At 32.0% G+C, this 27,179-nt stretch overlaps 1 protein-coding gene across 5 annotated transcripts in view; it reads right to left on the minus strand.

Moving 5' to 3' along the window:
• Positions 1-27,179, minus strand: part of LOC135131432 (activating transcription factor 3) — a 60,204-nt gene that overhangs the window by 13,185 nt on the left and 19,840 nt on the right. For 2 of the 5 annotated variants that reach the window (XM_064059220.1, XM_064059186.1), the window contains exon 2: positions 3,882-4,461. In XM_064059220.1, coding sequence (XP_063915290.1) covers positions 3,882-4,304 — 423 coding nt within the window. In that variant the 5' untranslated portion in view covers positions 4,305-4,461. Of the gene's footprint in view, positions 1-3,881; positions 4,462-6,317; positions 6,341-8,657; positions 8,976-18,934; positions 18,956-27,179 lie in introns of those variants that run through there. The other 3 variants (XM_064059212.1, XM_064059195.1, XM_064059202.1) reach the window with 3 other exon arrangements.

The following is a 27,179-nucleotide window of genomic DNA, read 5'->3' on the forward strand; positions in this document are numbered from 1 at the left end:
TCAGTTAGAAATCATTGTTCCACATCCTAATTCAGTTTTATTGATGTTCCGCTATTATTTTACTATTCTTATTATGCTTTTATTTTCGCCGCCACAATGTTTACAAACAGCTTTGTGCTTTAAAAACATAAAATTCTAAAACAAACATTTTTACTACACCTCAATTTTCTAATAAAAATAAAAAAGTATCCGCTCTAATAGTTTCACAATTTCACAATAACCCCAACGTAACAATTTCCTTTGTTTTTTAATTTTCGAGGAATAAAAACTCCATAACGAGAAAAATCTTGATAGCAACTATCGATACAGTAAAAATTAAATTTTCTGGTAAATTGTTAAATTGTTTACACGTAAAACATTTTTGTGAACAGGTGTACCTTGACCTTAATAACACAATGTAGACATAAAATTCCACTTTTTTGTCAGTTAAATCCGGGTGTATTTTTTAAATAATTTACACAGTACAGTTTACAAAAATAGCGCTTCAATTCATAATATTATAGCATTCTAAAAATTGTATAAATTTTAATACATAATGCACAGTGTTTCCGAAGTAAGTCAGAACACACATCGACTCGCAGGTGCAACTGATTTGATTCCATTTCTCACAAGTTAGTACTCTGCTAGTTATGCAGTGTTTTCCGAGTACTAACTCTTACTAATATGGATACAAAAGAGTTTCATACTTTTCCATTACGCTTCTAACTTGTATAAATGATGTCTCATCGTTATCTGTTATACACTAATGTCTAAATTAAGAAATTGTGGTAATATCTGACACAAGAATTATCCTTGTAATCAACAACCTGTGGATTGTAAAAAAAACTTTACGAGTCACTGCCAAAATTTTCATTTAACATACATTCCTAGTAATGCAGAGTTGCAACTCAAGAAATTATTCATTTAAAGTAGATCATGAAAGATATTTTCAATAAAATATGAGTAAACTTTAGTTTTTTCATGTTCTCCTTACAACTGCTACAAGAATGATTTACGCCTTCGGTTTTTTTCTCGCATTTTATATTTGCACCAAATGATTATTTCTAATAATATACAGAATCTCTTGTTGCCAATAGTATGTATAAAGTGCCTCGTTCAAATAAAATTTTGGGAAAATTTTAATACAATTTCCACATTTGTTGTTTCGAAAAACTTTTAAAGAAATCGTTTTCAGTTTTTTTTATTCACATGCAGCATATCCACATATTTAATTTACCTTTTATCTTAATAAACTATGCGTTTTTAATATTTATACATCACTAATTAATTACATCAAAATATTTTTTCCATTTAGCTGATATCTTTATAGTTTAAGGTCTAAACCATATACTCCTCTTACATGCTCTCCCATCTCTTTTTACAGAATTAATTACCGTTCATATCTTTGATGTGCATAATTTAAATGAATCAACACCACTTTTTATTATTTTCATTTTCGCTGTCTAAAACAAACAGTTAAAAATTTGTTTTCGCGTAGGAAAGTAACTGTTAAGACTGAGTAGAAAAAAAGTAGATGAGATGGTAATAAAAATTCCAAGTTTAGTGTCGTAAATTGTCGTCAAATTGGTTACAAGATCATTCCATAAATTTTCGAAAATCATAACCGCACGAAGAGTTTGGATCTCATTGAAATTTATGCATATAAAGGGACAACTTCAGCTATAAAATACCTTGATTGCAACCATTCGACAGTTTTAAAATTTGCTAGCGTCGCCACCACGAATAAATTTTATAGATATTTGTAACTACATAAAAAAGCTTTAGTGATCAATTCATTAAAAGGGGAGCATGCTGAAAAAAATCTCTGTCTGGAATACCACCGTGGTCTGGAATTACCTCTTCTCGGGAGAAGCAATAAATCGCCGAGGTTAGTACAAAAAATATACATATATATTTCTATTTTACCAAAGAAACTATAGATCTTAAAAACACTTTATTTTTTACATTGATCCCCATCCGCAGTCACATTTTGTTAAAAAAAACACCTTTCACATATCTTATAATCTGTATAGTACCTAAATACCTATAAATAGTAAATTTGTAGCATAATTTTGCATAAAAAAATTGTGCATTTTATTTTTAGTAGTTTTGCGTGTTACAAGAACTGAAGTACGTAACGTAAATATGCGACTTTTTTAAGACTCTCAAATGACCAACATTAAAAACTGTTTGAATAACAAATAAAAGCTTCCTTTAAAAGAAAGACACTTTTTTTACCTTTTTAATACATGTATACAATGTGCGCTTGACATAAGAAAAACGAAATGTTTGCCAAGTAATTTTTTTTCCAAAATTCTAAAACAATCATTTTTTGGACAATACACAATTTACGTCAAGTTGGCGAGAGTAGACCTTTTAATTATATGAAATATGGACAAAAATCTTTAAATATCTCACACGAAATTTTTAATGGTGATGAAACTCGCCTTTAATATTCAAAGTGTTGTTAGAAAGACATTCTTATGAGACCTATGTTACTATGTATTTATACAATATTACTCGGAACTAAAAAATTGTAAAAATGACACGTTGTTTTAACTATCTGTTTTTCAGATTAGATACATAAAGATACGTATTAGATAAGAACTATTGTAACAGGAATTTTCGTAGTTTTGTAAAAAATCAGTATTTATATCATATCTATACTTAAACGGTTCATAGAATCCTTACAAATAACACAAATATAGATTTTCGACGTTTCTTAAAAGAAACATTTTTTGGACAGTTTGCATAGAAATACGATTTCAGAAACTGAAAAAACGTCTTTTTGGTGGCTATTTTCGCTAATCAAATAAACATACGAAGAGTAATACTTTTAGTTCTGAAAAAACAGTTCACTTCGGAACAATGACGTTTTATGGTCCTGAATCCGACAAATTAGAAACAACTTCTGAAGTTGTTAGATACACTGGTTTTGAAACAAGCAAACCAACCATTTTGTTGTTGTCAAGACAGATGCAGCCCATTGAATAAGTCAAAAAGTCACAACCAAAAAGTATTTTATATGGATTTTTTTTTGTAAATTGCTTGAATGGAGACAATGAAGGCGATAAAGGAAATACTCTTCTTAAAACAACTAAAACCTCAAATGCTACCATCGAAATAACTCTAGAAAAAAATTAATTCACCTGATTTAGTTCCATTAGATTATTATCTATTCCACAAATTTAAAAAAAATAATTTTCAAAGGGCAACTTTTCTTCAAAAGAGATGATAATAGATGTTGTTGAAACGTGGTTTGCAACCAAAACAAAGTTTTTTTGAAGGTGGTAAAAATAACTTATCAACGTGCCAAGAGTTACAAGGAGTTTACGTTCACTGAATTACAATTAATTTTCATTTTCAAATGTTTATCAATAAACTTTTAATAAAAATTCAACAATACATACATGATACATCAACATCCAATTTTGCAACTTTTATGTATACAACTCAGAAATCTTTAGTTTTTAATAACTTTTTTATCACTGCTTGTTTTAATTAGATAATTAACGACCGCCAAAAATGTATACCTCACGTCCGGAAGGTTCTTTACTAGACTCGCAGGCTACAGGTCTTAAGCTTTGCTTGCTCATTTAGTAAAACATAACTTTCCGCGCTAGTAATATAAAAAAAAGTGCTTCTTAAGCATTGTATTTAGGATACACACATTACTGAAACTGCAGTTGCCAGTGCAAACTGCACAATGCTGTGATATTTTGGGAGCTATGTCAAAATCTTTTAGCTGTAGAATGGCTGCGAATTACACAATTTGAAGGTTGGGCCTTATTTTTCACTTCTGCTACACTTTGTACACTATTATCGATTTTGTGCATAAACAAACAAGAGGGCGGAAAATTAGTTCTTGTATTGATCTTATCAACTAAGCAAATGATCCTTACCCCATCCTGTTTGTTTCTATCCTCCTCGGACTCACTACATTCGTTCTTTTTGATTCGTTTGCACTTATCGAGGTCGAGGAGGTCTTCGCCGTCGCTTTGAAGTTTTCGTTTCTGCTCGATCGACAGTTTGAGTCCAGCTTTGATAAGTTGAGAGCATGTCTGTTGGACGCTGGGCGGATTCGTGGTCGGCGATTCCATCTGACTACTGCTGGAACTATTGGAATCGCTCGACAGATTCGTGGGAGGCTTCGACGACGTCTTCGTCGTGTTGTTTCCGAACGAGTAATTATCCATCGGATTTGTCATGGCTATGAGCGAATTCAGGATCTCCGGAGTACGGGGTGTAGCCGTACTATCCACTAGGATGTTTAATCCTGCGGCGCTGGCGGCCGTCGAGGCCAAGTTTACGTTTAAATTATGCATAATATCACGGGTTTTACAACTAGATCACAATCAAACGCGAGGAAGCTCGCACTCTTAAATTAATAAATTAAAAACGTCTGTGTCTTGGTTAAGCACCTGTTATCTTTGGGCAACTTCTCGCGTATGGTTCAGGCAATCCACTATGGGTGACGGCAATCTGAAACAAATAATGTACTTATGAGTGTTAAGATTTAATTGGAATTTGTTTGTGCGGAGGTTACGATTACCCATCTTCATTTTTTAATAAATAATCGTTAAATGTCAGGTGCTATTGCCAAATAATAATTAAAGCTCCATCTGTAAGAGGTTTCAGAAATTCGAGACGAAAATTGTGCAACTTAAATGGACGTCCTTCGCTTAAGTAATTCATGAATATTCAGCATTATTTACAATAAAATCAATTAAATAAGATGATAACGGAACTTGGAGTACAGGTAAACGCGGAAACGTCAGGCTTGATGTATCATGGATGCGCGAGCAATTTTCCAAAAGAAAAACCTTCTTCAAAGCTGACCCATTTCGACGGGCGTAAAATGTTTATGTGCAATTAAAGCCAGGCCTAATAAACTGTCTGGCAAACGAATTAATTTAGTCCAAATTGTTAGGAATACCATTCGACTAAAGTTAATTACCACATCCGGTCGGATAGCCGCGCGAATACCACAATGGAACAGAAATTTATAAAAACGTATTTCGTAACGAAATTGTGTACATGCTACAAATCTACATGAAAATGTAACTTTTTAGCTGAAAAGGGTGCGCGCGCATGCCGCGTTCATTCATTAAATCATTGTGTTTATGAGCCACCATTTACATAAATTTGCCACCGAATTTGCATAAAGCAATAATTAGGAATTAATTCCATTTAGATACTTGGGTGGCACGAAGGATAATGTCGCATTTACATGCTTTTACTTGTGCCGCCTGCCAAAGCGTCGACGCGTCCCTTGGCCCACTTTGGTCCACCTGCCCAATGCACTTCCTTTTACGGCAATAGGGGAACTGGCATTGCATCAAAAATAAAAATTTAAATTTTAAACATAAATATATTGTTCCAAATAAATTTTCAAAGCTATTTTAAAATCATTAATAAATATTTATGTTAATCTTAATTATTGCAGAATTTTGAAAAAACTAATCTGAACCTCAAAAAAAAAACAAACAGCTAATCTCAGTTTTACGCCTTAAATGAAATTGAAGACTACAATTATTTAAACAATTTGAATCATTTTATAATTTATCTTTGTTGATAATTAATCAATTATTTTATTATCAATATTAGTTTTAAGGCTCTATAAATTACATATTATAAAGATACAAAAAAAAACGTATAATACAGAACAATTAAAAAAATAAAATAGAAAGTTACATGCAGGGTCGCTAAAAAGTATAAAAGCAGTTGAATATCGCGAGAACGGTTTGTTAAACTTTTTTGAAATTTGGCCTGTCCCTAGGAATACTCAAGTTCTATTTTCTGCAATTTTTACAAATTACCTCATTTGTTTTGAGATGCAGAGCTAACTTGATTTTGTTTTAATAGTCCTAGTAAGTAGTTTAATGTTCCGTTTTTAAATAATGCATTCTTTTCTAAATTCAGAAATGTAACGCATGAATTATTTTATTATAAATGTATTCTAGAAATAAAATTACTCCGATTTAATGACTGTATATAGTGAATACATTGTTATGAAAGCTTTTTGAAAAATTTAAATAAAGAACTTCATTATTGAAAAAAGATCAAATTAACATTTAAAAAACAATAATTTTACAACAAATGTTCTCCATTTACTTCCTGGCAATAGTTGCACAAAGTAGTCAAATGAATCTGTTAGAATATTAGGAGGAATATCAGCAATCACATTTAATATTCTTTCTTGGAGTTCTTCGATGCTTTGTGGTCTATTATTATTAACATAAATTCGATTTTTTACATAATGCCATAGAAAAAAGTCAAGTGGGGTTAAATCGGGTAACCTAGCTGGCCACTCAACTGCTCCCCTTTGTCGTATATACCTTCCAGGAAAAGTTCCATTCACTGCCGTACTTGAAGTCCGTAGTGAGTTGGTGCTCCATCTTGTTGGAACCAGATAAGACTGTGCAGGTAGATTTGGGTTTTCATAATTGGGAAATATTTGTCTAAATCGAAGAATACTTTGTTGCAAAAGTTGGAGGTATTTGTTACACGTTAAATTTCCATTAATGAAGACGGGGACTACAATGTGGCGACTAATAAATGCATCTTGTAGTAAATGAATTTTGTATGGATGATATTTTTGAGTATTTTTTTAACTGAGCCTCAACTTATAATGTGGTTTAATGACAATTGCTGCATTTTTAGTTACATCTAACTTGATATTAGAAGAGTTCTCCTTATTTGTAACATTTTTTGGTCTAAGATTATCAGTTTCGTTAAATCTGCGCAATGTTTTTGAAACCGTCGACCTAGAGAGATTCTTGATTGGGATGATTTTCATTAAAAAGTGCTGCTACTTCAGTATTGCTTCGATGTCTGTCGCCATAGCCTACCATCATCAATTTATATTCAATCAGTTCTGTTAATGGTGCCATTTTTGGTGTTTTATTGAAATATTTTTAAACCTAGATGTAGAAGTCTGTTTTTCAGCATACACTGACAAATCAATGACAGTATATATTTTCAAAGCCAACTACAATTTTATATTTTAGATTTTCTTTATCGTTTTAGTTAAAGGAGTGTATGCATGTATTACAGTACTGAATACAGGAAAAATCTTTTATTCAAAAATTGACGATTTGACTAGTGGTGTTATTTAAAAAAAATCAAGTTAGCCTTGCATCTTGAAAACAAATAAGTTTAAACTTTAAAAAAATTACAGAAAATAGAGCTTCCAGTATAGCCCAAATTTCAAGAAGAAGCAACCCGAGATATTTAACTGTTTCCATATTTTTTAGTAACCCTGTATATTATATTACACTTGAAAATCCACAAAAATATTTTTGAAAATACCATAATATTCAAACAAACTTTTAAATTTTCTCGAAAGTGGAGATGGTTTTTTAGATTCCTTCTTAGTTTGTAAGTATTTGTTAGAGTACTACAGTAGTACAAGTAGTACACAAATATTTTTGTACTTTGAAAATGGAAATTCTGAATTCCGCGCGAAAAAACAAGACTTTTTTAATAACATTTTATCTGATACCAATTTTTAACGGCTCTCAAACATCACAAACGTAAGTAATAATAAATTCAAGCGTAATTCCAAAAAAAGTCGTTATTTAATAGTAACGTAATTTTTTTTAAACTATGTAATCCATTATGCTATGTGTATAGTACACTAAGGACTAGTGGATTTACTCCTTAACACTATTTTCACAATCTGAAATTTTACAACTTAATTGGAATTTTGATGGTTTGATTTTTTCTTTTTGGGAATATTTTAACAAAAAAAGAAAAATATATTAAGTTTAATAAAACAAAAAAGAGCATATATGTGTATAAAATCCAGATTTTAAAATGAGTCACTGAATAACTACACAAATCTACGAATATAGTTTGCACACAAGCTTGAAATTTTCGAAAGCAGAAATGTTGTACAATTAAAAATTATTGTGATTTGCTCAAACTTGTGTTATCTACAGAGACCAATCGACTTGTAGTGAATAAAATATTTCTATTGTAGTTATACAATTCAGTTCAAAGAAAAAAGACATAAACAACATAACTTATCAGTGGTGCCAGCATTTTGGTAAATATTTTGACAACATTGTCTCGTTACTGGTCGATAGTTATTCTGGTTTTTTAATATTAACAAGTGACGAATTATTTAGAAGAATAACTCAAAAATAGGTTGCTAAAATAATTCTTTTCCTACTCTATTTAAAAAATGTCGAACTACAGTAATTTATAGATTTTATTTTTACACATGGATAGAACAAAGATTTCTAAACAATTAAAAAATACTTAAATTTTTATCAAGTCAAAATACACACAATAATAATATAAAGAAGAAATAAATTTCTATTTGTATTTACATCATAATACTATTTTTGAGGACGATACGATTATTATTAATATCCACTATGTTGCTTAGAATAAAAAATTCTGAAATATTAAGAATAGATGATTATTTAAGATTACTATTATTCAAATTGAAAGGACTGCATTTGAACATTTTAAAAACAACATTTTAAAAACAAATATTTTATTTGTAATATTACCTAAATTACACAATGTTTTATTTTAATTTTAATTTTGTAATAATAAATCTCCCTTAATCAAATTTCAAAAATTAAAAACTAAAAAAATGTTAATTAACCTGAATAACATCAAAGACCAAAAGTTGTGAATATTGAAAACCAATGTTTTTTTCATACCATGTTGTGATCCAGCTTTATGGGTCGAGCTCGTTGCGCAATGGTGCCATTTCTGGGTGGGTAAACAGGACAAGACATTACGGTCTCATCATCATTAAACATAAACATACAAATGTTTGCCATTAAGTTCAACACTGAAATTCGATACACTTGAGAGAAAAGCGAAGCCACGACTTTTGCAATAACGGAACGATACTTTTCGAAATTTTGGACCAGAGACCGCTTTATTTATAGCTTTATTATTAACATCGCGTATAAATAACAAGAAACACATCTGCTGGTCGAATTATAGCCGGACATAAACAAAACGTAAAATGATTCAGATTCACGAATTAAAAAAAAGCCAAAATACGTTCATTCAGTTGTCTTGGCAAAACTTCGGATGTGGCAACGTCAAAACATTATTTAAAACTCCGAATACACAATAAACAAAAATTAATTGTACCAGTTTACACAATCGCGGAATCGTGTACCACAAACATCAAAGAAGTGTGATAAGCAAAAATGTGTCAGCGGAACATCCGCTTAAACAGAGGAAAATTGTAGCGAAACGCGACTGACTTGAGGGGGGTCTTGATCTGATGGAGTGCCGATATTGATTAGATTTTATCGAATAGGGTGGTAGCTGTAAACACATTTTTATTTAGCGTATCAGGATTAAATATATCCATGACTTCATTATTATTTTAATAAATCTCGAAGTACTCGATAAGCGATATGGAGCTTTATCAGTGTTATCTTTGTGACGTTTTTATTTATCGTTATGATTAATCGTGGGGGGCAAAGCAGGGAAACAAGATCACTATCGGTAAAAACTGTGAATATATGAATTTCAAGGTGGATTGCTAAGAACTGTGGGAACGAGTGTTGGCGGAATCGTAAGAATTTGGTCTAATCAATCAGTTTTCTAATTGGACTTGAAACATTCAGAACAATCTCCTCAAGGATTACTCAACAATCAAATACACCATTAGTTTTTTACGCTGTTGCCATAACCGTCCATCATTATTTAACACATCTTTCAAATAAAAATAAACATAAACAAGGATTGAGCAAGTAAACGTGCTAATAACTAATGGCTTGTGAGTAATTTATTCACATCTACGATTATTTACGAACATTGTGTAAAATAATTTAGCCGTTTACCAACAAAACAAGCTTTTTACTTAAAAAAAAAAATAGCGACGCTATTAATTACCACGTCATTACTCGATTGCTTTCAATTTTAGTTCGTCCTTGCGGACCAGGAAAAACTGTACCAAAAGCTTTCGTGTCAACTTTACCTAAATTATCCAAAGTAATTTACAGCGCCGTAACGAATTTATAGAGCATCGTAAATGCGAATAAAATCCTGAAATAAAATAACCATACATGTTCATGCTACCAATGAGCGGCAATAAATTGTATTTAGCGGTAATTTTTAAGGCGAGCCCCTCGCGGTACGACCTTTTATCACTTGACCTATTTTACTTATGCGATTTTTAACATGGTTAAACCCACCTTCATTAAAACCAGAATGCGATGGTTCTGCCGATTTTTTATCCGCTATTTTTGCAACAGATGGCCCACTTTTGCCGGCGTCTTGAATCATGGCTCACAGCTAGGGTGGGCCAAAACCGCAATGATTTATACCACATAAACCTATTACTTTCAAATATTCAAATTTCCACAGGCAGATCCGTTTAGCGAGTGCATCGCACCAAAAAGGGAACGATTACGAAATCCTGCAAGTTATTAGTTTAGTGCAAGAATAATATAAATTACAAAGGCACCGCTGCGACGTGAGCTGCATCCGATTTAAACGGCTCTAATTAACATTTTAACGAGTTTTCACCATGTGGAAAAATGGCGGGCGCTAGGGTACGTGTGTCAGTTTTAATTGGCCGATACTTTTACTGGCCGAAGTTCCTTACTGGTACTTCCTGATGGTGTAAGTTCTGAGTGACCTTTCGATTGCACTTCGCAGATATTTGAGTAGTTATAGTAATGGATAAATTAAACTTGTCGTGATTGGCAGTCTGATGGATTGGCAGGCAAATATTTACAATGTGCCAAGAGAAATTTTAGCCGTTATTAACAATTAAATGTGAATTTTAATTTGCTGCTTGGTCGTGAAATTTTGTGAAGCTTGACCACTTCCTGGATGTGTTTCGAGCTGCTACCGCCTTTGCGGTATGCAAATATTGGGTTTTAACTTGAAGGATCTTAGTAAGAAAAGAAAACGCTTTGTACACACTTTGTATACGAGTGTCAACATGGTATCAACAGATGTTTTAATCCGTTTGAAAATATTTCAAAATACTGTGGATTTAAATTCACGCGCTAAAAGCTTAACAATAATTTATTAGTGCATGCCACTATGTATTCATTTTAACGCTGTTTATGTCATTTGTTCTAAATATAAAGTTTACAAATTTATTACGTTTCATCTTCAACAGTGCTCCAAATTTTGAAAAACTGCCAAACACATGAGGCAAAAATTTTACTCAAAACGCTATTAACCTTTGTTATTAAGAGTGAAAGTTATTTTGGCTTCTAAGTTACTGCAAGTGTAAGCCCGCGACGACATTATTGGCCATTACCATCTTTTGTTGTTTTTTTGTCACAGTTGAGTTGCGACCGCAAATTTCTTTCTTCGTATAAAAATATTTTCAATAAAGAATAATGCATACGTATTACATATAATAAAAAAGTATTTCGATATTTATTTAACACACATTTCTGGGCAAATGTCATGCTGTTTATTGTGTGGTATGTTACCATCAACATAAACAAGAAATTTCAAAAAATAATACTACAAAATCAGGGTTAGGTCAAGTTGTGATTACAAATACGATGTTACACACCGGAACCTTGGTGGTAACATATCTGATCTGAAATTTCTTGGTTGGCTGTGGCATGAATTTGCACAATTTAGACATACTGTTCAAATATATAGTAAAAAGTACAAAAAATCGTCTTAAGTAAACTCGAGCTTAAAGTGGACAGCCTTCACAAGTTCACATACAACGTTTGTGTGTTGAGGGTATGAAATTTGCGCAAAAATTATCATACATAACAAAATTTAAAAAAATACTTTCCTGTAAAAAACGTCGAATGATGATGAATTAAAAAGGCGGTTATATGAAAGAAATGTTTTCTGTGCTTTACACAAACTGTCGTCAGGAATGAAGTTCAGTTTAAAATAAATCATCTGTTGCTTTAAAACTTGTATATCTTTTAATCTTTTAATCACTCGGTGCACTATATTGTATTTATCCTCACAACATGGACGACACAAAGTATTTGTGAGTTAAACTCAGTTTAGCTTTGTCTAGATAATGCAAAGTGGTTGGCGAAACGCGTGGACAATATTTTTTGTGTTTTCGATGTTGTGGGGATAAACGTTATATCAAAAATTGTATGTTAATATTTCTGTCACATTTGACTCTATAAGCCACAGGGTAATAAACAATTTATTTTTAACACTAGCCAAAATGGCCATGATTTAAAATTTGAAATTAATATAAAAAACTAACGCTTTGCAATAGAATCATCTTTTTTTTTATTTTTTTATAATAATCCTAATGACATATTTATTGTTAACACTTTAAGAATCACAAATTTTTGTTCACTTTTATATTGCAATCGTAGTGACAAATTATTATTTATCGTTGACACTTTTAATCAGGTAAATACAATTTGAGCTTATAGATAACCACGAGAGAATTATACTCTAGTAAATTGGTTTTAAATTAATCATTAAGAATCTAACATAATATTATAACACCACATCGGACATGCATCATACCAAGAAATATTATAGAAGTATAACTAGATATTAACATTATGGAAGTTTAAGCTTACAATATAATAAAAAAAAAGAATTATTTAAGTATAATTACAAAAATATTTACTCCAAATTTTGAAAACATTTTCGTGATTTACAAAATCATAAGAAGAATACTTACTACAACGGTTGCTGTTAATAATTTGGTATGCAAATGGGTAAAGATATTTGAAAGGCACTTGTAAGATCTAGTAAAATAAAGTTGATCTAACATTAAATTCTAACATTAATTAATAAAGAAAACTGAGTCGTACTTAAAAACAGAACACCACAGTTGTTATTATTACTACAAAAATAGTGTTGTAAAATAGAAAACTATTACTAATTATATACTTATGTGTTTAAAAAAATATTCATAGTGATAGACCACTCTATAAATCAAAACGTGTTTGCACATCAACAGCAAAGCTTAATTAATACTGAAACATGTTGATTCACTTTATACAGGACTTTGAGCCGTAAGCTTTTCTTGGTAATTCGGTTAAATTAAAAATGTTCCGACATTTTGAAACACTATCTTTCAGCTTAAGCTGAGTTTAAACTATGATAAGATTAAAAGACTTTTTAATCATAAATATACAAGACTTCGCTTACATTTGCATTGCCATTTTAATTCCGACAGCGATAATTTTAAATTTGGCATTTCCTTGCAGGTTTCCTCGCCACGCGAAGTGATTTTTATTCCTTTGATAAATTCGCAAGATTAGGTTTTTTTCCTAATGTAATTTACAAAGATAACCTTGAGATATCCGTGTTTTTCTACGGCAAATCGGAAAACACTCCAGACAAGTTTACAGCGTTAGATTTACTAGCATGGACTTAATCCATAGTACACACTACACAATTAACGCTGTTGATAGTGTGAATCATTTCGTCAAACATATGTCTTAATAAAGTTGTACCATAAAATGCACAACCTACCTGAGGAAAAGCTTGCAAAGAGCCCAGAGCGGGCCCCCTTGGTCTTTAGAGTAATGTTGCCATTTATTTGCTCTAGCGCTCGTGGAACGGTTAAACTGAATAATAATTGCGATCAGAATACTAATCCCATCAAAAGCATAAATAAAAGATTTTAGTTTACAAGGTTTGATCAAGTTTAAGATGTTTCTTTTCGGCAACGTTTGCCGGAACGAGAAGATCATATAAGACCGAAGACCTCTAATTCGACTTTGCATGTATAATAGAGAATTTGGATAAAATGAAAGGCCTCATTGTTGGACCTTGAGGAGCGTCGTAAATAGCAACAATTGTGAAGATGAGGGTTATCCTTTGATTTATCACCTGTTTTTGCTCAAAGACGGCTATATCACAGAGTTGTAATTACTCGAGCTTTTTGCGGTCAAGGTTTTTCTAACAAGTCTCCACATAATTACAATTGTTATGACCCATTAAGAGTGCAGGAATTCATACCAAAACCTCAAAATTCTCCTAAATCCGGTTCGAAGGATCAAAACAAATTAGTCGACCATTAATTGTGTTAATGGGCTGTTGAAACAGGGGAGAACGACACAAAGTGATTCGATAAGTGAAAAATGCACGAAATTTACTAATATCATTAACTCAAGAAGACATCCCGCTGAGAAGTAAAATTTGCATAAACCTTGTGGGCGTCTTTATTTATTGTTATTTATCAAGAAGGACAGAGCTACGACTAGTCTCATAAGATAAAAAGAGACTTTTCGGCACTCCCACGTATTGTAGAAAGCTACAGTTTAGTAGGGGAACACCGCCTAAATTACCCAAAAATGCCAACATTACTTGAACGATTACGTTTAATTACTCACTGTCGAACATTCGAGATGTTTAAATTAATCGAACATGATAATGAGCCAGCGAATAAATAAACTGTCTATGACCTCCTCACAAATTTATTTTGACACGTGAAATGTTCGCTCTCATTGTCTAAGTAATTTGTTTTCAAAGTCCCGAAATTAACAGGTGTCGAAAATGAAAAAAATGTTTGAATAATTACAATCCGCCGCATGAGAATTACTTAAGCTGTCACGAAAAAAATATATTGCGCTATTCGACGTCTATGGTCAATAAATGTCAGAATTTAGTATTTGAAAGGATTGATTGAAGCAATCCCAAATCGGTACAAAAATCCGGGATATAATTAATTCAGTGCATGCCCACAATGTTTGTTTATATTTATTTTGAAACCCCTCTGTGATTCTTGTGGAATTTGATTGAGCAATTTATAGCTAAACAGTGGGTTCATATGCATTTGCATTTTTCGAACGACAAAATTAACTGCTAAGGTCTTGTAAATTGATTACTACCTGTCAAAAGCGGGAGGTAGAGGAAGTTAGGTAAATACAATAAACCTACGCCGATCAAAATTATGGAAATTAAAGGACATAAAAGAAATGTATGGAGCTATCATCTCTAATAACATAATAGCGATGGGCTTGGAAGCTCATTCAAAACAATGATCGGCAGATGAAACTAGGTTAATCAAAATTATTACCTGTTCAAATATTTTACCAGTTTTTTTTTGTACCAATATCGTGTAATATGATAATAAGATGGTTTAAATCTGTTGCACAATGTTTAGTTTTCTCGTGATTCAATAGTGTTAATAAGGATTGGAGGTTATTTTAATGAATAAGTGGGCGCAAAAATAAAAATTTTGGGCAAAATCAAAACAGCAAACACAAATTTTACGCTGCCCCACAAATCGTGCCACGATCTTATCGCCCAATTAATTTTTATTTTTCGTCAACCGACAGTGAAGGTTATTCACAAAATATTTAAGTGCTTTCAAGAAATAATATTCTTTATTCACGGCCATTCATATCTTACATCTCGGTCCAGATAACATAGAATTGAATGAAGTAAGATCAATTGATAATTTTATAATTATAATTAAATAATTGAATGAATGCTCAAATAAATAAATACGTAAACAAACCAATCTTATCTCGTGTGATGTAGACCGTGTCAGCTCTATTTTTAGAACGTCCAACAAATTTGAAATTTATTGAAAATCGCATTCTAATGCCCACTGGTCGACATTTTCAGCTCGGCCATATTTCTTGCTTTAATCCGAACCACAGGCGTAAAAATTCTGATCCGGCAAAACGGAATGCATGAAACATCCATCAAACAAACGGCGACCTCCTCTTAGTTATGGTCCATTAGAACCGGGAAAAATCTCAAATATTTTTAAACGAAAGTGTGGAGTTATGTCATTTTCTATTTCGTTCTAGCATCTAATGAAACATAATATCGTCGTAAACTTTCGAAAATAAGTACGCACTTTAGCTGCGTACATTGCAATAAGGTGAACACCCTAATGAGTACATTCTTATGCACCGGTTACCCATAAATTTACTTAACAAATCCTTGTCTGCAAGATTAACACTAATTTGCAACATCCTTATAACGGATCTAACAGCGAATTTGATTTGCCATTAAACCTAGCCTAAGAGAATCCAAATATTGTGCAGGTCACTACCCTGTAATTACCATCATGCGAGCTGTAAGAACATGGAATTAACTTGCATTCGCTTATAATAAATAACACACATTATTGCAAGGAAACTTTAAAATTTAATTTTAACTGTGCCAGCTTTCAAATTAAATTGAATTTGTTGCTTGAATGATGGCATTATAATTTTACATGCTTTTACTGGGCCGACATTACTGCAATTTCTTCGTAGATATGTTCTAATTAACAAATTATTTCTGCCAAGCTTCAAATGTAATTGGGAGAATAATAAATTGCAATATGTCACATGCAGCTGCAAAACTCGTTTTGTGTAGTTTTTCCAACAATTTATTGAGGTGATCACTTTATTAGAGGCATTGACATTCCTGCACGAAGTCAGTGGTGTATTGCACACACTATGTGTAAACGAAAGATTATAAAAAGTTATGTATTTTAATACATTATCTTCTATTGCAATCTGTCTCCACCAGATAAAGTAAACAACATCAACAAATGCAATGATGTTGTTGCTTGTCAGCTCCAACAGTCACAAGTAACTATCAATGAAACATTGCGTGTGCATGAAGCTTGTTTTTACTTAACATTAAAATTCGGAATGCACCTCTTCGCCTAGGTAAGAAAAATGTTACAGATATTTACAATTGGCTACATTGTTAAAATTTTGAACACATTAGGTATCCATTCACGAACTTTACGAAATAAGATTGACTGAAAAATCTAGTAAGTTTGATAGTATACAAAACTCACTTGACATACACCTTGTAAAACTTTCATGACTTAAAAACACCCTTATAAGTCAAACTAGCTATTGTGTAACTTAACTCAGTTCACATACCTATACCTAGTAAAACTTTACAGCTCCATTATGGCAACAATGGACAGTAATAATCGTTGCGGTTGCGGTTCATACAGCTTACAATAGTTTGACTTATGGGTGGTTTGGTTTAAGCCGCATAAGTCATAAAAGGTTTACAAGGTGTATGTCAAGTGAGTTTTGTATAGTCGGTACAGAATAATAAAAATTCTCTCCAATTTTTTCTGTTAGGTTGTTGTTTTAAATGTAAGGTCAAAAACATACATATTGTTGACAAAATTAAATTTTTATTTTACTTAATTTAAAAATGCCTTTAAAAAATGAAGTAGAAAATAGAAAACGGGCAAACCAACTTGAAGTAAATGTCGCAATAATTATGTCAAACTAGTTAGTGACAGACAAAAAAACTTTACCATCGAGTTAGTTTGTCCAACAAAAGGAAAATTAGCAATGCCTACTTTACTTCGAAAATATCGTGAATAGATAATATGAGACACTATAATTCTTTATAACTTGCTAGAAAAACCTCTGTAAAGCATGGCGATGTGTGATTTTTTTAATAAATGTTTTTTACTCATTTTTAAAGTGAACCTCAAAAATTTATCAAATTAGTTATCACATCGGCAAGTTCTCTGCAACTAATATCCTAGTTTTTTTTACATAAAGAACATTGCAAATGCTGTAAACAATATTTTTTTATTAATTTTATCGGTCTCTGTCTATTGAATGCCTGTTTACATTTATAAAAGTTGGCTGGTAGGAAAGCCATAACTGCATCCTGTATGTCAATTGTCAAGGAATTGAAAAGCAATGAATGTGAAAACCAATAAATGTAACTAAATTTATTTAAATACGTCGCCTAAATCCATCATTTTTCTAATTTTGTTTACAAAACTTTTTTGAATAAATAACAAAATGTAACCATAACAGGGAAACATCTCATGCAAACGCGATCAGCTCAAACTTTTTCAAAGTAAATTGTCTGATTTAACTGTTTTCAATTTTTGGCTCAATGGACAGAAACCGATAAAACCTATCGCTCGGATTTTGAACTGACATTTGTGGCTGTTATGACATTTATTACATCCTAGGTATGTTAATAGCTATAACAATAATGGTGGAAGTTTATACTTGTTTTTTAGCCCAAACAGCTGAAAATCCTTCCACGTGTTTCCACTGCAAACTAAAATACGCATCGCAAATTTACGAAAAATTAGAAAAAAAATGCTACATCAACATAAAAGTACATGAAAAATAAAATTCTGAAATGTTTTCAAGTTCAAAATCAAATCTAATTATAAACAAAAATTCTTAGATAGTTTGGTATATGTCAATGTGTTTGTGTTCTATGTATAATAATATTAAGTAAAATAATAAAAACAATAAAACAAATACCAGCATATCAACAAACACAAGAATATTGAACATCTGGTTAAACTTAAAAGAAAAAATGGTAGTGAACAGTGACGTGATGTTCGTTTTATTTCTTGCCATTACTTTGACTAACAAATGTTTAATTTTATGTTTTCTTCCAATTTTAGAAATATGCTCTAATTTTTTTCCAAGTGCTTACATAGTATGTCTCAAAAAAATATAGCGTAGGCCGACATATTACTACGATTCGCTGAAATTGTGGGAACCAGCAATGTTATGTTTAGTTTGTGAGTTTTTCTAAGGCACAATAAATGTTGTTATCGCTACCAAAAATTTGATGATGTCATCTCAAACAGTAATATGTAAATAAATATTTATTAATAATACGCCCCAGGATGAAGTTTTAAAAAATGAATACATACCAATTAAAATAAACAAGTTAGTAAGAACCTGACCTACCTAACACAAATTAAGAATATGCACTGGAAGTAAAAACAGAGTCTATGACAGTGTCTGGATATTTTAAAACATAAAACATTTAAAACACACTGAATGACCATAAATCAGGTGATGGTGTATATTAAAACGTACAATACCCTATTCCAAAAATTTAAATTGAAGGATTAAAACAATAGTGGCACTTATTATACTCTGATGTTATCGATATCACTAAGATTACTTCTTGTTGCAATCGAAAGAGTAATTTACACTCAACCTGTTAGTCAACTTCTCGTTTTACAGCAGCTTTAGCATTAAAACACGGACAAAAATATTTAGAATACAAGTGACCTAACATGTAAACTTACTCTGTTATAAGAGATCTCACGTAACATACACTGGAAAAAACTTCGAGGTCACTGCTAAGTATGTAGACACTTACATGTTGTACCTGTTATAATTGATTTATACTAATTGATTTATTGATCAATTAATTTCAAATTCAGATGCAAATAATTACATGTTATTAACTCGTTGTAGAAGGATTGATTATTACGCATCCACGAGGAGATGCCAAAAAGGAATAAAATTATAAAAAAAAGTTTTAAGTCTCGGTGGTCATGTAAAATAATATTACGGGTTTACATTTTCAGATACCAATCTGGCAAACCTACCCGAAAATTATCGTGTGATTTATGAAGCAATCCCAACATACTGAATATTTTAATGCAACCACAACTTTCGTTTTGAGATTTTAATCGTCAGCAATTTTATTAGAATTTTTTTAATAATCGTCGAGTGAAAGCATGTGCAAAAACGAGCATAATGAAATTACACACACGAAAAAAATCACAATCATATCCCGGGGCTCGGCACAAATAACACGTCTTAATTTGAAAATAAAGGCACTTTCGACGTGCTCCACGCCTTCGTGTGCCAAAACCAAACAATTTCACTTGAATTGTCGATGCACGTCGCGTTTTTCGTCTCTCATAAATCACGTACATTTACATAATTATGAGCAATTTATCAAGAAATTGGACAGAAAGTGAAAAAAGTTGCATGCGATGGATGTCTAATTATATAGTGTTGGGACACAGAGCGCGAACAAATGTGTACTGCTGCATGTCTGTTATTAAGATTTTCGTTGTCCTTGACGCAAACATCTGCTGCGCTTTTTCTCTTAAGTTGTCGAATATATCCGTCGCTTTGGCATTAAATCACTTGTTTTGGACGCGAAAATCTACGAGATCAAAGAAAAGCAGATTAACACTTGCGAGGAGGTTCAGTTACACAACGGCATGACGGATAATGCCTTGTTCAACCCATCGAAAAAGTTAGTCACATGTGTCTGTATTTAGCTTTTAGAAATTAAATCACATCTTCACTTCCCGCTTTTAACAAGAACAGCAAGATCTCTAGCCAAGAGGCAACTATTAAACTCCAGTTAGGTAGACAATATATTGCCGCTAATTTAGTTTGGTACCACCTTATAAACACAGGAAGCCATCGGTCAAGCGTCGCGCCAAAAAATTGTTTATCATGGTCCTTCCTCTTTCAGGTAAGCAAAAATTAGATGAAGATGTCGCAACTTTCGTTAAATATGTTACAGGATGGACGAAACACCCACATTGCGAAATTAATGAGGGCTTCGACCGACGTTTTTCCTGCAAACTGTTGCATTCGCTAAATGTCAGGAGTGTGCTAGAAACGCTAGAACTTTTTTTTGCGTTTGCGCTAATGATTTACGAAACGAATTGGGAAAAATGCGCTAATTGCAATAACAAATTTAATTTATTGGTTAACTTATCTCCGCTTAATTAGTAGAGAAATTTTGTTTTTAAACATGGATAGATATTGCAGCAATCGAGATAATAATTGTCAAATAAAAATATGTAGTACGAAAACATAAAGGGAATCTTTGTTATGCTACGATGCCACGAAGATTAATTTTATTATTTTATCAAGCATGTAATCGGACTATCTAGTAGTATTTTTATTTGTTCACATTTTACATAAATTGACCAGCTTCAAAAATGAAGGACTATTATTTACACATACAAAAACATTAATCAAAAATACTACTAACATCAGTATTTGTCAAAAACTGGACGAATAAGGAAATTTTATTCATGCTGCGTTATACGAAGCGAAATCTACTGAAACTGTGTCACAGTTTTCAAATCAGAACATCTGGTTTTTCGAGACTTTTTCAATAATATTTAGGCCGAAATAATATTAACAATAATGCATATCATTACTTGGTCTTCATACCCGTAATGATAGAAGTCTTGCCTGAATGCCGGTCATTTCCGGGTCAGTGGTGGGTGTTAAAAATAATAATGTAAAACAGTGAACTCACTTTAAAAACGCGAAATTTTTACAATATAAAAGAATCACATTTGTTTACCGTATGCCATTCGTCTGCCATAGGTTTGTTATAAATTTTATTTTCACATCCACAAATTTTAAATTTAATTATTAACTAAATGTTACATGCTATGTGTTTTCATCTGAGTAGTATATATTACGAAAAAAGTTTAACAAGACAAAAATACTAGTGCATCCAATTTTTACTTCCAAATCGATATCAATACGAAATGACTCAATTTGATAGAAGCCAATTTTTATGTTTCTTCTTAGATTTATAACACTACCATTTAACATCGTAACACAGTGTTGATTTCAACCGAATTTATAAGAACTAAGAAAGCTCATCAAATGAAAGTTCACAATTTCGTTAATTATAATTTATAATAAGCTTTCAATTTTCAATGTAATGTTTTAACGTTTAAAACAATTTTATGCGTTCATTTTGTTTGTCAACCAAGATATGAAAATCCTGCACAGTACACAACATGTAGAAACAGCAACTCAAATATGGTTTTAAAAATAGCACAGCTTAAACATTAAATAACTTGAATGTTCTTTCCTTGCATTGTTCAATTTTTTGTTTACAATTATAAATAAGTTTGGCATAAAGATTGTCTGCGCTCAATGTAGAAGGTCAAAGGCAGGTCAATCCAAACTCGGAAGGAGGTTCTTATGTGGGATCCTGACGCTTTTCAGACACAAAAGATGTTATAAAAAATAATAAAACAAATGGGTATATACAAGATTTCTATTATTAATACTCGTCCGTCATCAGTACATTTTAGTTGTTAACTTTCGCAGTGATAATATTCAGCGAAAGATAACAGTGGTACTAGTCTTGTAGAATTTTTAAAATTAAAGTTTTTGGTAAATTTTAACAAAATATGGTTATCCATCCTTTTAGCTGATTTTCATGTGATCGTGTTGTAAGTGGCGCAAGGTAAATGTATGTATCGTACTTCATGAGTAAACGTTAGAAAATTAGTATTCCTGTCAGATCTAATCATAGAAAATTTTTATTTCAGCAGACTTTCGAAATGTGTTTTATTTCAAATCCAGCATCTGAATTAGAAATGCTTCTATGTTCAATATAGACATGAGCACTTTTTAAGGCCAAAACAGAAACTAAACAGCGCCAGTGATGGAAAAAGCTAACTGTTGTTTAATTAACAACAGTTTGTCAATATGTTTAATGGTTTTGAAATAAGAAAAATTAATTAATTTGTACTGTAAATATTTACAATATCAACGAAACAAACTTATTTCTGAAAAAAATTATATACGAACTTGTTTGCTTCTTTTTTCAAAAATATTACACATATTAAAAGACTAAAACAGTCAAACAATTTTTACGTAGATACAGCCGTCATCATTTTGTATATCTACATTACATTTCATTTTAGAAATCGAAATACTAAGTTCCACAATTAGAGGCAAATAAAATGCTTTTACGAAATTACGTATTTCGAACATCAAGTTCAATATGTTACAACCTTTTTGAAAAAAGGATTTCATTTCATCTTTACCACGGATTTTAAATACCTTGAAAGTACATATTACTAATCGTGAAAGTAACAGCAAACAAAACAATTGCATAAACAGAAACAGTGAATAATTTATACATATAGCATATACTACACTAAAAATAATAGAAGTTACCCTTATTTAGAAAAAAAATAACGTTAACCTAAACTTCATTAGAATATCATTGATTAATTATCGAACATTATGTACAGAATAAGTAAAATAAATAAAGAGAAACACTTATTCTGTACATAAATAATTCTGCACATGATAGGCAAAGAATAAAGAAAACATGGTTGGAGGTCAAGTTTATTTGAATGGAATACACGTATAAACACACAATTCGTTTTTGAAATGCCTATGACGTTTCCCTAATGCGGATAATGCATTAAATCGATTTTCAGAACCAAATATTTGATTAAAATATTGGAAGCCGAGTTTCTATGTAACGTAGAAAAATCATATGTAATTACATGTTTGATAACATCTTTTTATTTTCTTCAAAATACAATTAACAATGGGTTCAAAATACGAAATTCTTGGGCACCTAAATCAAACTAGAAGTTATGAATGCGTAAATGACTGCGAGAAGTAAAGGTTTCCAGTTCTAAAACTGGATATATAGATATATATGCGAGGTGTATAACGAAACAACATAAATATTAATCATTTTTAAGATATAATTTTCAAACACATCTACATAGTGCACTATATAACATTTACGGATTGAATTTTAAATAAAATGTTGTCACTTTTTTTTAAATATTGCAAAGTAAGCTTTGAGAAAATAACAAACGATGAATTTTTTAAACATCAACTACAGAGTTCAAATACATATATACTTTTCCATCAAAGTTAAATTCAAATTTTAATTAATTTTTAGATGCTTTTGACTGTCTAAATTTAATGGGACACAGTTTTGTTTTTTCAATGTTTTTTATTATGATTTGACTTCTTTTATTAGGTATAAGTTGTCGATCTACTTCACATTAAAAAAATAAATTAGGCTCAAGTGACGGTATACTGGAATAGACAAAAATCTATAACAACTTTTTTATATGTATACAACTAATTTAGGAATTAAAAATCCAAAACCATTGTAAATATGTTAAGCTGAAGTTTGCTCCCAACGCGATTGTGGTGCCTCGTGAGCGAGCCCACGCTTAACGTAGGTATAAAATTTGGAATTGTTGTATATTGTTTTAATCTTTTGGTGCCTAAGAAAAACTCGTTTAAACTGCAATAATTATACCTATAACATCTGATAAGAGTTTATATCAGAACTACGTCTTTGAAGGATCAGAGGATTACTTGCGGCTTTTTCTTATTAAACTGTCTGATGAATTTAAAAATAAAATAATTTTATCACGTGCAGCAACACAATATTATGTGTCCTGTATTTATTAGAAATAACTTACACGCTGATATCCCAAGCGTAAATGTGTACATTGTTAGATGGGAGAAATTTAGGTTGAGAAATGTAATTTTAGGTTAACTGTTTAAGAGTAAAATAATAAACTACACAATTTAGAGTTGGACATATGAAAAATAAACTGCAAATCGTAACCTAGTGTGAATGAATCCAATGTAAATATCGGTGACATATGTAATTATTATGTTTAAGGTCTTCTATTACTTTAAATTTAAGGCATCAGTAATAATGTAAACACGGGACAATTAAATATTTATGAACCAGGAAACATAATAAAATTATTAATGAGTTGCTTTGTTCATGACCTGCAGAACCATGAAGTTCATGAAGTACTCAATATTTCAATTCGACTTGTGGTCCGTAAAACATGCTGGCAACTGCCGCCTTAACCCACAAAGTAATAAATAATTAAATTTGTTGGTAAACTAAGGGGTTTATTCATTGTCCGTAATTGGCGGAATAGGAGGCTAATTAATGTTCCCCCATGAATTAAATTAATGGTCTAGATCTTCAAGTAGTCAAAACCCGTAAAATTACACTAATGGCAACTCCATCCATCCTCCACCGCTCCGAGTTATTAAATAATAAGATTAATACGTAACCGTCCCGAAAGTGTTTACACTGACATTTTCATTTGTTTTTGTAGTTGCAACGAAATTTATTGGCAAGACATGACCTTGAAATGTGTTTTATTTTAGAAATGTTCAAAAATACGCTCCATGACATGGTAATAAAGGCGCGCGGGAGGGGTCCGCACGTCGTCGAATACATCAAAACGCGATGATACAGGGTGATATGATAAAATCAGACAATGACAGGAGTGGTTGCGCGGAATGTCAGTGGCATGTTTATTTCGCACATCTTTGCCTAAAATAAATGACGGTGATTAGTTAGTATCCTAGCATGACATCCATTTGAAACGGGCGAGCCTTTATCTTGTAGTCTTGGACTATGAATAGCCGTCATTAACTTTGTTAATGCTACAGGGTGGGCCTACGTTGCGCAACAGGAAATTGTTCCGTATAATTTATGTCACAAGTCGTGAAAACTGTGCGCGAAATTTCGGTGCATCCCGTTTTATCGACGGACGCCACTGCACTCGCAGCTGTCCTGATCGTTTGCCAATAAAGTATGATCGACGGTGGCGTCGACAGTGATTAATGACAGCAGCTCGAAATTTGACAAGCGATGCATCAATTGTTTTATTAGCGAGTTTTGCCAAAAGTGCGCCAACCTGACCGGAACAAACGAGTTCTGCTAGGGAGCGCTAATTTATGCCTTTTACCTACTACTGACATGGCGGGTTCGGCAAAAAGGAGTGATGGACAGGTAGCGGTTTAAAGGTTGCGCCAAATGAATAAATTCCGATTAATTAATGCCTAGCATTTGGAAAAGCCTTGGGTTAGATAACAAAAGAATTTTTGCACTAAAATAAAAAATAATGCAACTTTAATGGACTTCTAACTACGTCCGACAAGGTCGTTCCTTTTTGTGCTCCGACTAACAAACAGCCTTTTCATTCAAGTGCTGCAAAAATAATTAACAGTTATTAAGCTGAATTGGTTTATGTGCCGTCAAAATACGACCCATCTTCGGTCTGATACGGCCATTATGTAATTTTGATCGCAGTTGAGTGACTCTTTAAGAACTATTTAAGCTGTCCTTAGACAGAGCGTGCTTAATTTTTTGCAACTCTGATCTTGATAACTGCGAGCATTTATGTCTCTCTTATCTAAACCATAAATTAAATGTGAATGTATCGTATAGATAGGATTTTGGAACGGCTGTACATATAATTGTGATGAGGCAAATATGCTAAATAGGTCGGAAAAATATATCTCCTTTATCCCGATTTTATCGCGTTTTACCTCCAGGGAAGCTGCCCCTTAGAACCTCCTTTCCAACATTCCAACAGCTTTCCAACGCTTATGAACTTTAATTGAATGCGAATTCCCGGCACTATTTAAATTAGCAAGAAAAAATATTTTGCAACCAACCACAAATATTCCGCTCCTTGTACTCGTAGTGCTCCATGCCGCGGATGTCGCATGTAAATATTTATTTTAATTTAATACATATTTAACTATCAACAAAAGATACGTTAATTGTAAACTATAAACATTTCATATTTTCGCTTCATAGCGTGCGCAGTTTTGTCTGTAAATATTGGCGTTTTTTATTTTTTGTGTTGTTTTATTGGGGCACATTTTCCCACCTAAATTATCATATTTTAAACACGAATAACACCACCACACAAAAACAAATTTTAAACTGGTCAAACAAGCTTGTTTATGCGACTCGGCCCAACAATTTAAAGCTATTCCGGGCCTTTTATAGTTGTGCAACTTTCTGGAAGAAGCCCACTGCTGTCGTGGTTGGATGTGGGCCATACAGTAAAACGAGGAATTTAAGGAGTTCGCAAAATATCCAGACATGTTTTGCATAATTAAAACAATTATATTATTATAACCACACCAAAATAATGTAGGCAGACACTATAAGAAATACAAACATTGCGAAACATAAAATGTGTCACCCAAACATGAAAATTATCAAACCAACAACAATACAGAATCAAATGTAAAGGAAGCGAAACTGCTCGAATCAGTATTCAATCAGTAAAATTTCAAAACGTGGTAGGTTCATGTGTGTAATTTTAGACTTATAATTGACATACTTTATTATAGTTTCCCCAGTTCTAATTCGGTTTTGTGATAGTACCCCACTGTGTAAAAGATAACTTCCTTAACAATAGATTAATACTGCTCGTAATGGGACAGTCATAAATAAGGATTTAACCATGCCAGTACACAGTTTAATGGTAAAGGTATGGTTAAATCCGTATTTATGACTGTCCCATCACCGGCAGTAGTAATCTATTGTTAAGGAAGTTAACTTTTACACACATCATAAAACCGAATCAGAACTAGGTAAACTATACGTATAGGAAATGAAAACAGTGTCATGGAATAAAACCGCGAATAGAAGACGTTAGCGTTCAAAAACAATAGGGAAAAAATATTTTTTTAATATATACTGGTTCGATCAATCATAATCTATGGAAGCTAATTTAATCATTGTCATATGGTGAGCTCGGATCTTTATTCTATATTGCGCTAGTTACTGTTGATAGCGATTGATGTTGCTGATAATGTCATCACGTATTCACCAAGAAGGTGATATACACAACCACGTTTGACCAAACAATCAAATCAAAAAGCACGTCTTTAAAAAATTAACTAGAAAGTCTAGTAGGGAGAAGATAAGAATATAATTTGTTAGGG

The sequence above is a fragment of the Zophobas morio genome, unplaced genomic scaffold, assembly GCF_036711695.1.
Source record: "Zophobas morio isolate AGI-343-1 ecotype UQ-CSIRO unplaced genomic scaffold, CSIRO_AGI_Zmor_V1 ptg000002l, whole genome shotgun sequence".
Classification (NCBI taxonomy): Eukaryota; Metazoa; Arthropoda; class Insecta; order Coleoptera; family Tenebrionidae; genus Zophobas; species Zophobas morio.